The following is a 14,509-nucleotide window of genomic DNA, read 5'->3' as shown; positions in this document are numbered from 1 at the left end:
TCTGTTTTTGTTACCTGCCGTGAAAGAATGCTTTTCACAAAGTCGAAATTTATTTGCAATTTTGTTTCTTTACATATAATCGTATATTAAAAATTGTATTGTATTATAAAAAAATTGTATTGTGTGTTCTAAATAGTTTTTGTTTTTGTTGTTTTTGCTTGACGTATTTTTTGCTTTGTTTGTTTACAATAATAAAATAATTATCATTATTTTCACTTATAATCATCATGTGTATTAATGTCTCATCTGAAAAAATTTCTATTTTATGTGTATTACATGTTTTTTGCCTTTGTGGTTGTCCTTATAAATTATAAATACATATGTATATAGTATATACATATATATGTATATATATAAATTTAAGAGCTGCTCTCCATTGTCCTGTCACTTAAACAATTTGCATTTCGCCTCCCTTGGCAAAATATAATATTTCATTTCATTCTTCGTTCTATTTGTTGCTTTGCTGCAATTGCCCCTTCGTCGCTTTGTCGCTTAAATGTATTTTATTTATTATATTTTATTTTATTTGTTTGATGATTTTATTATTTTCTTTACGCTTTACTGTTATTTTTAAATGTTCGCTGGTTCTTCGTGCAGCATTGCTTTTCTGCTGTTATGCTTTTGCTGCCTTATTCTTCAAATGCAATCGTTTTCGGTTGTTCTTTTTGTTGTTGTTGCTTAGCGTATGCATGCATAAATAATTTATTATGTTTATGTTTTTGTTTTTGTCATTTTTAATTTTTTATCATTTCATGCCTTCCTTCTTGCTTTCTTATTTTTCCTTTATTTATTATTTAAAAACAGCTGCTCAACAATAAATCATCATTGCGTTTTGTTTTATCCTCTTCTTTCACACTTTTCATATAGCTGCATTAATTTAGTTGTTTTTTACTTTTCTTACTCGCCTCCCCTCTTTTATTTTGCTTTTTTAAATGTTTTCATTCTTTACTTAAGCTTCGGTCTTCTTCTTCTCCTTCTTCTTCTTCAAAAACGATGGTGTCCTAAGTCCCTTCTTTTTCTTCTTGTCCTTCTTGGGCGAACCATCCGTGGAAACATCCTGGAACCGTAATAGAAATTTGCAATGAGAATATCGTTTGTAGCTGCGTTAGTATAAAGTGTACAAATACGTAGACATTTACACTCAATGAATAGAATGAATGCGGGAGATTAGTCTACGCATAAACAAATAAAAAAGTTAATAAATAATCAATTGGAATTGCCCCGACATGCAGATAAAATAATTTTCACAATGAAATCGAATGACAAAAAAATAAAAAAAACAACACAAAAACAAAACCAAAGAAGTCTGAACCGATCCGAAATGCACATAAATTATATTTATTGCAACTCTGTAGAATAAAAATTAAGAGAAAAAAGAAGAATGGTGATTCTTCCTTCCGAATTCTGCTGATTAAATGCAATCTCTTTGAGCGAAAAAATAATCACCCGAACTAAATTCGAGCTTATAAATATTATGGGAATTGTTGTTGTTGTTGTTGATGTAGCAGTTCATCAAGCTCTGCCAGTACGGCTAGATCAAGGCCATTCTTCACAATCGATTGGAACGTACTGATCGCCTGAGATCAAATCACCATAAAATCCAAGGTTTGATATCAGATGTTCGGTGAGTGAAGGTGCGCGAAGTTGAAGAGGCTACATACTTACCAAATTGATCGATTATTGAAGCTTTGTACAAGTATTTAGATATGAAAAAGCTATTCACAAGGTGGAGGGCGCTAACAAAATTGTAAACAAGCGAAATCTTTTGACCAATTCAAAGAAGTGTTGTGTGTCGATCCGAAAGAGTTTTTGCCTAGTTTCGGAATCGTGAACGAAACCAAGGTGACTCTTTGGCCAAGAAAATCATGGTCACTTATTTTCGGTGTGCGTGCGATTGCACGCAACATTATGCAGAGCCGCTAAAACAATACACCGGCGCATGTCGAAATTGCGCGAATTAGTATATTCTATAGTAAATTTCCTGTTGTCAAATATTAAGGAATAGCTTCGCGGACGAGATTTCGGGCGATGAAAGGGTTGCAATTTATGAAACCAACTTTTTTTAACGGCCTAAAAAAATGGATGAAGTGTATCGAATTAAAAGGAGGCTACGTCGAAAATTAACATTCTTTTTTTGCTGAACTTATTTTTCCACTTTTAAGACACTCAAGTGGCTTTTATTTGAGGGCTTTGCACGAAATAAAAAAAGTGGGGCTTTTCGGTGCGTGCAGCTACAAAATATAACTTTAGCAGAGCCAATACGGTGAAGTTGCGACGCTTCAAATGATAAATAGGCTTTATTTCTTAAATTAATTTCCCCTTGAAAGGGTGTGTACCATCTATGCCAAATTTTACAAACAAAAAATGGGTTGAAATTTATAATTCTTATGAAAGGCATGAATCAAAAGTTGATTTTGCTAATTTTTAGCAGAAGCACTTACACAGTTATATTTTGACTGCCTCTATTGGTATATTGCCTTACTGGTACAAGAATATTATATACATATAGAGTATTCCAAAGGACCAAATAATTTTTTTTCTTAAATCTAGGGAATTTGTTCTTTGGCCAAAAAATTGGTACCTGTGGTTTTTTTCTGTGTTATTTAATTTTTACGAAATTCCTATTGGAAAAATTCAGTTTTCCGTAAATTTGGTATAAAATTCGCAAATGTCGAAAAAATAATACTCTATGATTTATTACAAAAAAAAGTTTTTATAACTATTTTTTATAGGTACCCTGAAATCCCCAAAAATGTCAAATTAAAAAAATTTTAAATTCTTAATTCTAGCGGTGTGCCGAGCATGACTGGTGGATGAAAAAATTTCACTTTTCCGTAAATGTGATATAAAATGGTTACTTATCGGTATTATTTATATACAATATATGTATTTAATATTATTAATTTCCGTTCAGTAATGTCGAAAAAAGATACTCTATAATTTTATTAAAAAAAAAAAAAATATTTTAACCAATTTTTATAGCGCTCTAAAATCCTCAAAATGTTTTTTTTAACCATAAAAAATGGTGTCGCCTTGCTGTTTTTTGTTTTTGTGTGCCAATAATGTCTGGTAGAAGGTTTATTACGACCATAATTGTAATAAAATCTAAAAGTTGGTTATTCACTACGAGCTTCGCTCTGATGATAAATTTTAAGTGACATTTTGGAATTACCAGAATGTAAAAAAAAATTATATTCAAATAAAAAAATATCAAAATCTCTATAATAAGGAGAATAATTGAACTCTACATACCTCTTTACTGCTTTGTGAAAATGTGCTCAAATGAGCCTCAGAGTGATCGCCATTTTGTACATTCTCACCTGAAATAATAATTTCAATTGAAATTTTAATAAGATAGTATTTAATTATAAAAAAGTTAATATTCATTTTTTTACGCAAATGAAAGCTGCTGATGCCAAACAAATGAATCAACAATTAAACTACAAGTTGCTAGTTATATGTAAATGTGTGTACACAAATTAAGGAATGGCATGAAAGGAATGAGATTTTTGGAAAGTATGTGCATAATAGGTGTGTATGTGTGTATATATTAAATAGTTTATGAAGCTACTTAAAATGCTTAAATGACATGGATATGGGTGTGGAGTGTGTTGGAGGAAATTTTTGTAAGTGTGCGTGATTGCAAATAGTTGTACGAATAATATTTGTAAATATTTGTATATATAATGTATGTATATATGCATGCATGTATTTTATATTAATATTGTAGTTTTTTTTTCGCGCCAACAAACACCAAAGCTACATATTTGCACATAAAAAAATTGTAAACACTTCAGGCTAGTTCATACACAAGGCTACAATACAAAATATGAAAATGTAAAAACCAAAAATAATAATTAAAAAAAGCAAAAACTTAAGGAATTAAACTTATAAATAAGTCATTTTTTGTTTTGCATGTAACAATTTGCTACACGGGCATGCAGTTATAAAAGTTTAAAGTTTATAAATTAAGTAAAAATTAAAAATTAAATTTAAACTACAGATTAAAAATAATTAAACGTAAAATTATTGTTACCTGTTCCAATATGATTAATGCGGCACTTATAATTAATATTTTAATATTTTCTCTTGCAGTATTAAATTCTTATGTTCTACGAGTAGTTGAATGCTTTTGAGCGCTTAATTTGTAGACTTCTTACTTTTGATTCTGATTCCTCTTCATTCTTGTACATTAAGAGCCGACTTTTTCAGTGCTACTTGAACTGTACGATTTCCAGTTAAACTGAATTTATATGCCCAATTTCGCAGACTTAAACTCAGTTTAAAAAATTCACCACAGTTAAACTAACACTGGCAAACCAGCCCTGAGCAGCTTAAAGTTAGTTGATTGTAGTTTAAACTTAATTTAGTGTGCAGTGATGCGTAGGACATGTATTGAAAGGATGTGCTTTATATAGGTACATACATATATGATGAGCTTAATTTAACTTTGCTATGCTAAAATAGTAGAATTAAAAATATATAACACCAAGCTGCTAGATATACCTGAGTCCCCGGCTGTTAACAGGAATATGCTTTCATCAGCTTTATCTTCATCCCAATTGAAATATAATACGCCGACTTACATACGCACAACTTTGTTTTATATACATATGCACATACATATAATATATGCGTATGTATATGTAGCACATGGGTCTACTAACTTTCAACTGCCACTCTGCCGCTTTTTCGTTTTTGCATTTGTTTTCAGATTTATTTTGCAAATGATCACAAATTATTTCAAGGCCCACAACATTTATAGACCTTTCACATTTATTGAAAGACTTCTTCAATCACGAAATTATCGAATTGCCTTCAGAACTAACAAAAGTTAGCGCACAAAATGGCGCATATTTGATCTAAATCGAGTAATCCTAACTAAGTATATCCATTCAAGCGTTGATGTATAGTAAAGAAATGTTCAGCACTTTAATATTTATATTATTGAGAAGAGAGTAAAGTCAGAAAATATTCGAGCCTATTCTGGTATCCGTCTACTACTTCATGTATTCCCTTAGAAGAATCTGTTGTCAGAAAGTTGTTAAATTACAGTGCGCCGAGTTGTGAGTTGCGTTTAATTTATGATTTTAACAAAGAAAGTTGCCAAAAATGGTTACAATTTATAAATATTTGAGTTTTAATAAAACGGAAAATAACAACAGTTTGGCTGTTTGGTTACGTTCTTGGCGATTTCACCGTTAACCTTCATTTTCTTAACAAATAAAGAAAATTGTACACGGCTTGCGGTCCGATTTTGGTCTCCGTGTACAATTTAGTAGTTTTCTATAAAAAAATATAAAAATTTAATTGCTCTTATTGTTATTTAAATCCGCAACTGCTTTATCGCGAATGACAGCTACTGCAGCGAACGTGCGAACTTTTTATCCACCGTTTTTTATTCGTAAAATACTTGGTTCATCGCATAAGAGAATACCAAAACTTCGAATTGAGATTCGCATTACTCTTGAAAAGCACCCATCGTATACCAGAATAAATATGAATAATTCTAAAAAAACAAAAACATATAAATACCACAGCTAATAACTAAACAATTTTGCAATTCGATATTTCCCAATCATCATTCGCAAACGACGGCTCAGCTCAAGGCGAATCCAGCCAAGGTATCAAATAAATATGAATTTTGTTTTTGCAATGTCAAAATTTCAATAAGAATGTAAAAAAAAAAACTAAACAACAAATAACTCATAATTTTGACATTCAAACCACTAAACAAAAACAAATCAACTGATCTCCTTACATCGCCTTATACAGAACCGCTCATTGGCTCTCGAAATACTCACGCGTAGTCTGCTCGTGAGCACGCTTGCTTACTGAATTTTCGTTTATGCATACATATGTATGTACGAGTATGTAACTTCCCAAAATCGAACTAAGTGTGCGTAAATATTATGAGAGTGAACTCACCCAAAGTCAATGAGTTCAAATTTAGTGGGTTGCGAGCATAAATTACTAAATGAACCGTACGAAAGTGTTCACAAGGTTTGCGTGAGTTTGAGAGTGAATGAATTCATTTAGACTAACAGTTTGTTTTTAAATTATTTGAAAGTATGTCATTTGAATGCAGTTTTCATGACCTATATTTACAAAACTTAAAGCACAACATTTTTATTTATAAGAGAAAAACAAATACAAGAAAAGCAGTGAAAGTGAAAATTAACGTAGCTAATTAAGAAATGCAATATTTAACATAAATGGATGAATTAAATTCGCTAAATACCCTTATTTTGTATTTACGCATAAAGTGGAACATAAGAAATACCCTTTAATTATAAAAAATATACACTATTTAATTCAGAATACAGCTTTTTAAGCTGTGATTATTTTCAAAAACAAAACAAAAAACTTCACTTCGCTCCTCTATGGCGCTTTATTTGCTCGCACTAAGCGAAGCACGCAGCTCCTCTGAAATTTGCGCCACCTTCATTTTGCAATCGCACATGACCGCGTGATTGTGCAACGCATTGGCGCAAATGATGCCATTCAACAGACTCTCCAACTCCTGTTCGAGCACAGCAATCAGCTGACGATGCTGATCCGGCGGTGGTGTATCAGCTGCAGTGGAATCGGCTTCAGCGCAGCAGGAAGAGGCTGCGGTGACAGTAGCGGAAGGAGGTGGTGGTTTCGTCTGATGCTGTTTTGATTTAGATTGCAATTGTGTGCTCTTCGACGACTTACAGCGCTGCTGCCCAGTTGCCAGATGATTACCAGCAAAGCGCAAATCGTTCCAAGTTTCCGCGAGTGTGGTGTGCTGCAGCAGATGGCGCGTGCCGGCTGTGGTCATTTCGGTGGGCTCATTATGCACTGCTCCCATATTATTGTTGGTGGCGGTGGACTGAGCACTGCCGCTCAATTGCTGTGCAATTAAGTTAATTTCTTCGTCAATGATGCGTTCCAACTTGCGACGGAATTCGGCCTCATGAGTTTGTAAAGTGCGCGCACAATCCGAATTCTTAACATTGATATTGATATGTATCTCCAGAGAGCGTAACGACGACGTAGGCGAGGAAGAGCCCGCTTCCGATAGCGAAGCAGTCACATGACGATAGCGATCGTGCGGTGGACCAACGCTACCAGCGGCCTCTTGCGGGGAATACGAACAGCGGCGCTTTAGTGCAACGGATTTTGCCTTTGAATTTAACGTCAATTTGATTTGTTTGTGTGAATGATGTGCGTGAAGCTGAGCATCATCCGATTCCTCCTCACCACCGTCGCGCATATTGAGTAATTGGCGCGCCATTGGTGTGGACGTTACAAAATTCGTGGTGTCTGTGTGATGTAGTTCCTGCTCTGATTCGGGCTTATGCTCAGGCGCATCAAGTGCTTGAGCTTGTGCCTGTGCATGTGCGGGTAAAAAATCACGTAATACGTATGAGGCGCGTTGTGTGGTTGATGTTGGCCGCGTAAATATCGAACTATTATTATCACCCGAATCGTCATAGTGCTGCTGATGAATGCTCTCCTGTTCGTGATCCTCTTCATGATCGTGCGCAAGATCGGCGGTATGGCTATGCGAGCCAGCTGGATAGGAAGTGCCGCCGATGGAAAGCAACGATGAAAACTGCTCGGAGAGTGAGTCCTGTTGATGGTGGTCATGTGTCAGCAACTGTGGTGTGTGCAGCTCTCGTTCATGCAGCGATCGTTGAGAATCGCCTACTACACTATCGCATTCATGATCGCTCACCATCTTGCTGCTGCGCCGGCATTTAGTAGGCTCCAATTTTATTTCTTTCACCGAAATATATGAGCCATTGGAATCGATATTTTGTGGGTCTTCGTCGTTATGTATTGTTACATGCTCTGCTCCTGCTCTCTGCTTACTAACAGATACCAATAGCGTTTCGCAAGACTTCAATCGTGGTGCACGCGGCTGTAGAAGCGCGTAATGTTCACGTGGTTGAAAATAACCAGTATTTAAACTAATTGCAGTCGATTTAATGAAAGCGATTACCTTTTCACGCTGTAGCTGTACGGCGGTGAGTAGATGGGCTGGATGTATGGTGATATTAGGTTGATAAGTCATTGGATAATTAAAACCATAATGCGAACAGGTGCGATAGGGTGATGCTCTGGTGCTCCTGGTAGGAAAAGATGATGAGAGGCTGGAGGTTTGATGGCTACATTGAATTGCGCTTGTTAGCTGGCTGTCCATCGCTGCGATTTGATTCTGTCTATCCCCAGGGTGACGCTCACTTTGTTCCAAGGAGTCGTTCGCATTGAAGTTCAGCTGTAATTTGCCTCCACCATCTGGCAGTGGATATGTGTAGTGTGGAAATATTTCAATTTTATGAATCATCCAAACATTGAACACCACTAACTCCTGGCTTGCAAGAGTCTGAGCTAAGTTTACCATCGTTGGCTTATACAAAAAAGCATATTTTTCGGCAACATTTACTAGCTTTTCGTAATTATTTGTTATCTCGTTGTTGTTTAGAGAATATTTATGTGGTAAGAAAGTTTCATATAATTGATGTGTATAATTTTTATGAATTTGTGTTATCGATGATGAATTTGGTGAGGTGTTTTGTTTGTGGTAACCGGCTGTAATGGTATGAGAAATGGTATATGGTTGTATATACAAGACACGATAGGCAATACATCGGGCACACGCAACACGCTGACGAGACAAGGACGACAGACGAACAATAATTACACACAAAACTAAGGGATACGTTCACGATACGAAGTATGAATATAGACTAAAATTTTCAAGGGATTTTTTTGGTTAATTCGAAGAGTATTTGTTGTGAATTTCTATTAGCGCCGGCTTATGCCCTTCTTAAAAAGTTAAGATACGTTTTCCCTGCTTCTGAAGAACTAAACAATTTATTTTATTATAAATCCTCTCTTACTCCTGATGCTTAAATACTGAAAAGAAGGATTCTAATTGCTCAATGCGCGGAAATAAGAGGGCGCAGGTTATTGTCGATCCTTTAATTATGGAGCGTAAAAACGAGTCAAGATAAAGTAGAATAAATCTGATGAACGCTAAAGAAATTATAAGCTTCAGTTTATAAAAATCCCAGGAAGGCAGTTCATCGGGAGAAAGCAGATGTAAACAGCAGCCGGCTATAGTTAGATTACAAAGAGATTTATTCTGGTTTTAAGACCCAGATTTTCCACACAATTGTGCGCCACGGAAAAAATGTTAAAAGGATAACAGAATACTTACTGTAAATACCCCCATTCCGGTGGTAGATCAAGGAATTGGGATTTCAGACTTTCCTCTCACCACCTAAATTTTCATGGAACATGTAAGAAACGCAATTTTGGCGTTAGGTTCGAGCAGTAGTTCCTACGTTCCCACGACAGTCGGTTCTATGTAACCGGAACGACCCGGATATATATCTGGCCAAGTACTGTCACTTCAGCAGCATTCCCCGTATATGTATGGAGGATGTTTATGCTGCTACAACAACAACAGCAGCAGCTCGCTGCTAACAACATTTCAGCGTTCGCGAAGACAATTCAGCTGTAAATCGACAATTTATTTGCCATGGCTGAAGCCATATAGCGTCTTTGGGCGGCATTATAAGCTCTAAGGCTTTTAACTGACGAATAAGGTTTTATTTTTCACTTGGGGAGTATGCCACAATCTTCAGAAATAATTTGTACAGAAAATAGGTAGAAAGGCGAGAGTGTGTGTGTCTGTAGTGGGATAGTTTGAGGTCTGTATTGAATACTCTAACTTCTTCCAAACTGGTCTGGTACGCAATCCAAGTGTAAATATATACATCGGGTATGCAATTAAAAATAAATTTTGATAACTTAACGACAGGTCAAATAATCGGCAAATGTGGAATCTAATTACACTTTGCTTATCAGGCAACGAGCTTTAGATAAGTTCAGTCAAGCTGGGATGGCGTCGAATGGTTGTAGGTGAAATAAATGCATAATGCCCTAGACATCAGAAGAATTATCTAGTTATCTGTAACTCTGTCTCAAATTCAAATTAAATGCATCATTTAAATAGGAATTCCTAAACTCTTTATTAACATGGTTTATTATATTAAGTATTTAGAAGAAGTTGTACACTTCATCGGTAAATACAAGTATATTTTCCAAATGTCCGTCGTGTTAACACAGTCCACTGTCCACTGCAGAGCCGACGAACCAGCGAGATGCGGCACCAAATTGACCGATGAGTACATAGACAATGACATAGGCATACCCTTACAAGCATGTATACTTCTTATCCTTGAAGAAATCGTAAGAACAGCGAACGAAAGATGGCGTAATGAAACCACCTGCAGAATCGCCCCACAATTGCGACGGACTCTCAATGCTAAACGCACAGAATCTCTGCTAAGCCAAAATAAGCACAATCTGAGCACACTGATTTCCATTATAACGGGGCACTGCCTAATAGGTAGGCACGTCCTAAGGATGGATTGAAAAGCTCACACTGGTTTTAGGATAGATAGGAACAAGTTCCGAAATAAGCTATGAACCTGAGTATGTCCCACAGGACAACCACTTCGACCTAACCCAACACTGTGCATTCTTTTGGTAAAATTTTCTATGACATTTAGACTTAATCTTATCTTTTGAAGCTTCAATGGTTTCTGTTTGTTTGTATAAACTTTATCTTTGCAACAACTTGGCAGAAAATAGGTCAAGGTGTTAAATGGGGCAATTACTGAATATAGTGAAATTTTTCTCCCTGGTACTTTTTTTTACAGTAAATGACATTCATACCGACAAAACAGCAAAAAGTTGATAGTTAACATATTTCGATATCTCTGTTGCATGTGGGTTTTAATTGACGAGCGTAATCGAACTAATTTTAGTGAATTGTAGATTTTCTTATTGAAATGAAATGCAGCCATTGAATAGTGGCAACTGTCAAAACAAAATAATGCTTCAACACAAGAATGATAGAAACAAGAATGCGCACATCAGAGAGTGCGTGACATCACATTGGCCGAGTTGTGCAGTGTTGCCAACCATTTGCTCTTCGCAATAAATTTAGTGCTCGTTTATATAATATATCAAAATGCGAAAATTTTTAAATTGGTGCTTGTTCCTTACTTTTAATTTAAAGCTACCGAAACTATAAGTTTAAAAAAAAAAACTTGACTATTAAACAAAAGAATGTTTAAAAAGGTCACTCTGAGAAGATTTGACATTAATGATTAATGACAATTTGTTGGTTGGTAATAAAATTTGATATTTGGAAAGTGTAAATTTAATTTTTTGCTCCTTTTAAGGTTATGCAAGAATATTAAATGCCCCTTTCTCAACTGGTCTTAACATTGAAAACCTTTTTACACATTCTAAAAAGCATTTGAATTTACTGAATACGAATTAAAACCATAGAGGTGTAATCGTTTCTTCCGGTTCTCAATCCTTAGTGGGACATAGGGCCTCAAGAGGTGTATTCATAGTAAAAATAAGCAACAGAATACTACTGAAGAAACTATAACGGCATTTTACAAAACTAGGCAACACTGCAGTAGCGAGAGAGAGATTTGACTGCTGAAAGCAGAAGAAGGCCAACAACAACTGTAATCGCGGGCAATGCGACCAGATGTTAAAAGAAAATAAAGCTAAATAAAACTGAGTGAATTATTGAACTAATTTAAAAAAATTTATATTTTACAAAATTATAAACATTACTTTTAATTAGAACAGGCTAGAAAAATGTCATGAAGAAAGAACTAAGACTCCGAGACTAAACAACAACAAAAAATCCTAAACCAAGTTACGAAAATGGTGGTAATCGGGCTGTACTGGTGCTAAAACGACGCTGAGAATAAAGTAACGGTACCACGATAGGCGCCATCTCATTATTCTTTCCATCATGGCTTTAACAGAAACATGAACTTGTGGGTATCAAATTTTTTCAAAAAGTGTATTCAGATACTCTACACGACGTTCCCATTTTTCTACTCAATTTTTTTCGTAAATTGGGTACATTTACAGCGTCGTAAAAGGAGAGGAGTGCACTCGTATACGGCGGAGTGAGTGATGCTCTCTGCAAGTGTTTTTGTGTAACTCCAACATTAAAATTTATTAAGTACAAACTTAAATATTACTTAAAAACTACGTTTGGATTATTGCGAAAATATTCCGGCTTTCATATAAAACATATTTGACTTAGTTAATTCAGTCTATAAACTACTTAAACGACGACGTTATTTACATAAAAAAATTTCGTTAAAAAATACTTATATTATAAATTAAAACTAAGTATGTAAAAAAAACTATAAGATTTCAGTTAATGAAATTTTTATTATAAATGGTGTAAGTGATAAAGTACAAAAATTATTTTGAAATGACCTATTCAGAAAAAATTACACATTTCCATTTTAAGGGTTTAAATAGATTTTAGTATTTTTGTAGCAATGTAAGCATCAATTTCCACATACATATTTTCTCATGAGCAGAAAATTATTAATATAACAAAAAGTTAGTTAAACCGAAAAATAATTCAGCAAAATTAATAAAAGCAAAAAATAATAAATATTTAATGAATATTCATCATAAGCAAACAAGAATATTTAGATAAATATGGAGCAATGTATTTACACACATACAAACGTAAAGTGATAACGCCCCACAAAAGTACTGCTTCTTCTAATGCATTTACAGAAACAATGAGGAATATAAGCAGACATGTGCATAGGTACGCATACATACACATACATGTGTAGGAATAAAGACACCCAAAACCATTTTACAAATACATACATGTGTGCAATTAATTTTCATACATACATAAATACATATATTAAATACAAACGGATTGAAACAATTAAAAAAGGTTTAAATGATTTTTTGTTTTTAGAATTTTCTTTGGATGTTTACAGATTTAGTTGTGCAATACATAAAAAATAGTACGTGTTTCCACATGTGCTAATTTGAATTATAATAATTTTTCGATGCTTTGTATTAAAAATTAAAAAAATATCTATAAGAAATAGGTGTTGATGTTTAGAGAACAAGAAATATTTGATAAAACAATCCGGTTGATATAAAATATTGCTTTTTAACAAGAAAATGCTTTAAAAGAATACAATAAAAATCATACGAAATGAATGAAGCAGAAAAAAACTAAGACTTGGGAAAGAGTGCACAATTCAGTCGCTGACAGATGATACTTGACGGCATTTGGCGGGACAATTGTGGAGAGAAATTTTGATGAGGACGGCCTATTACTATTTTTTTTATATTCTTTATTTATTTTTTAATTACTTTAATTTATTCTATTTTTAATTCTCATAAAGAAAGATTTCAAATAAAAAAAAAAAACAAAAAAAATCTTCAAATAAAAAAAAATAAATAAAAAAAATAAAAAATAAAATAAAAAAAATATAAAAACTTAAAAACAAACTAGCAAAAATTAAAAAAAAAAACTCAAAACAATTAAAAAAAAAATTGAAAAAAAAAACAATTAAATACAACAATTGTATAAAATGTTCTAAAACAAACAAATAATCTATAATTATTTAATTTTTAATTATTTTAATTTATTCTATTTATTTGCAATTCTCTTAATTAAATGAACTCAAAATTCTTTAAATTAAAAAAAACAATATTAAAAAAATAAAAAAAATTTAAAAAAATTAAAAAAAATATTAAAAATTAAAAATAAGAAAATATTCAAAAATAAAAACAAAACTGAAAACAAAAAGATTAAAAAAATAAAAAATTTAAAAATTAAATGAAAACAAACTATAAAAAAATGAAACAAAACAATTATCGATAATGTTCTAAAATTAAACAAAAAATTTCTACAATTATTTATTTTTTAATTATTGAAATTTTGACTATTTTTAATTCTCTTAGATGAAAAAAAATCTTAATTTGCTGTTAACAAAATATTAAAAAAATAAAAAAAATATATATTAAAACCATAAAAATGCATTTTATCCAAAATTATATGTTCTAAGAAAAAAATCTACAACTATTTTTTTTTAATATTTAAATTTTCACTATTTGTAATTGTTTTAAACAAAAAAAATTCTTCAAATTAAAAAAAGCTATATTAAAGAAATACAAAAAAAAAAAAAAAATAAAAAAATAAAACAAAAACACAACAAATGTATAAAATAATTAAATTAAAAAAAAATTATAAAATAATTAAATTAAAAAAAAACACATTATAAAATAATTAAATTAAAAAATTGCTCAAAATGTTCTAAAATAAAAAAAATGTATGTAATTTATATGTATAAAAAAAATGTTCAATGTCTTTTTCTCTATTTCATTTAAAACATTCAAATTTTTTAGTGGTAAAATAATTTTTTTGATAAATAAATTAAAAGTTTAATGAATAAACAATATGGCAAAAAAATATTTTAAGAGGTTAATCGAACACAATATTATATTTCTGCTTTGAAAGCGCAGTGAAATACAAAAAATTCAGCTTATATTTTACACAAAGATTTTGGAATTAAAATTAAATAAAAAAAATTGAGATTTCTGTTTAATTTTTGAGAAAATGAAAAAAGTTAAACTTTCGAGTTGTAAGTATTTTTAAAGC

At 32.5% G+C, this 14,509-nt stretch overlaps 1 protein-coding gene across 12 annotated transcripts in view; it reads right to left on the bottom strand.

Moving 5' to 3' along the window:
* The window catches only part of LOC128868905 (protein hu-li tai shao), a 119,075-nt gene continuing 104,566 nt past the window's right edge, over window positions 1-14,509 (bottom strand). For 7 of the 12 annotated variants that reach the window (XM_054111493.1, XM_054111490.1, XM_054111489.1 and 4 more), the window contains one exon: window positions 6,147-8,562. In XM_054111493.1, coding sequence (XP_053967468.1) covers window positions 6,392-8,562 — 2,171 coding nt within the window. In that variant the 3' untranslated portion in view covers window positions 6,147-6,391. Of the gene's footprint in view, window positions 1,065-3,252; window positions 3,321-6,146; window positions 8,563-14,509 lie in introns of those variants that run through there. The other 5 variants (XM_054111499.1, XM_054111501.1, XM_054111498.1 and 2 more) reach the window with 3 other exon arrangements.

The sequence above is a fragment of the Anastrepha ludens genome, chromosome 6 (genome assembly GCF_028408465.1).
Source record: "Anastrepha ludens isolate Willacy chromosome 6, idAnaLude1.1, whole genome shotgun sequence".
NCBI classification, from domain to species: Eukaryota; Metazoa; Arthropoda; class Insecta; order Diptera; family Tephritidae; genus Anastrepha; species Anastrepha ludens.
Note: the sequence above shows the minus strand (reverse complement) of the source record. Positions and strands in the feature narration are given on the sequence as shown.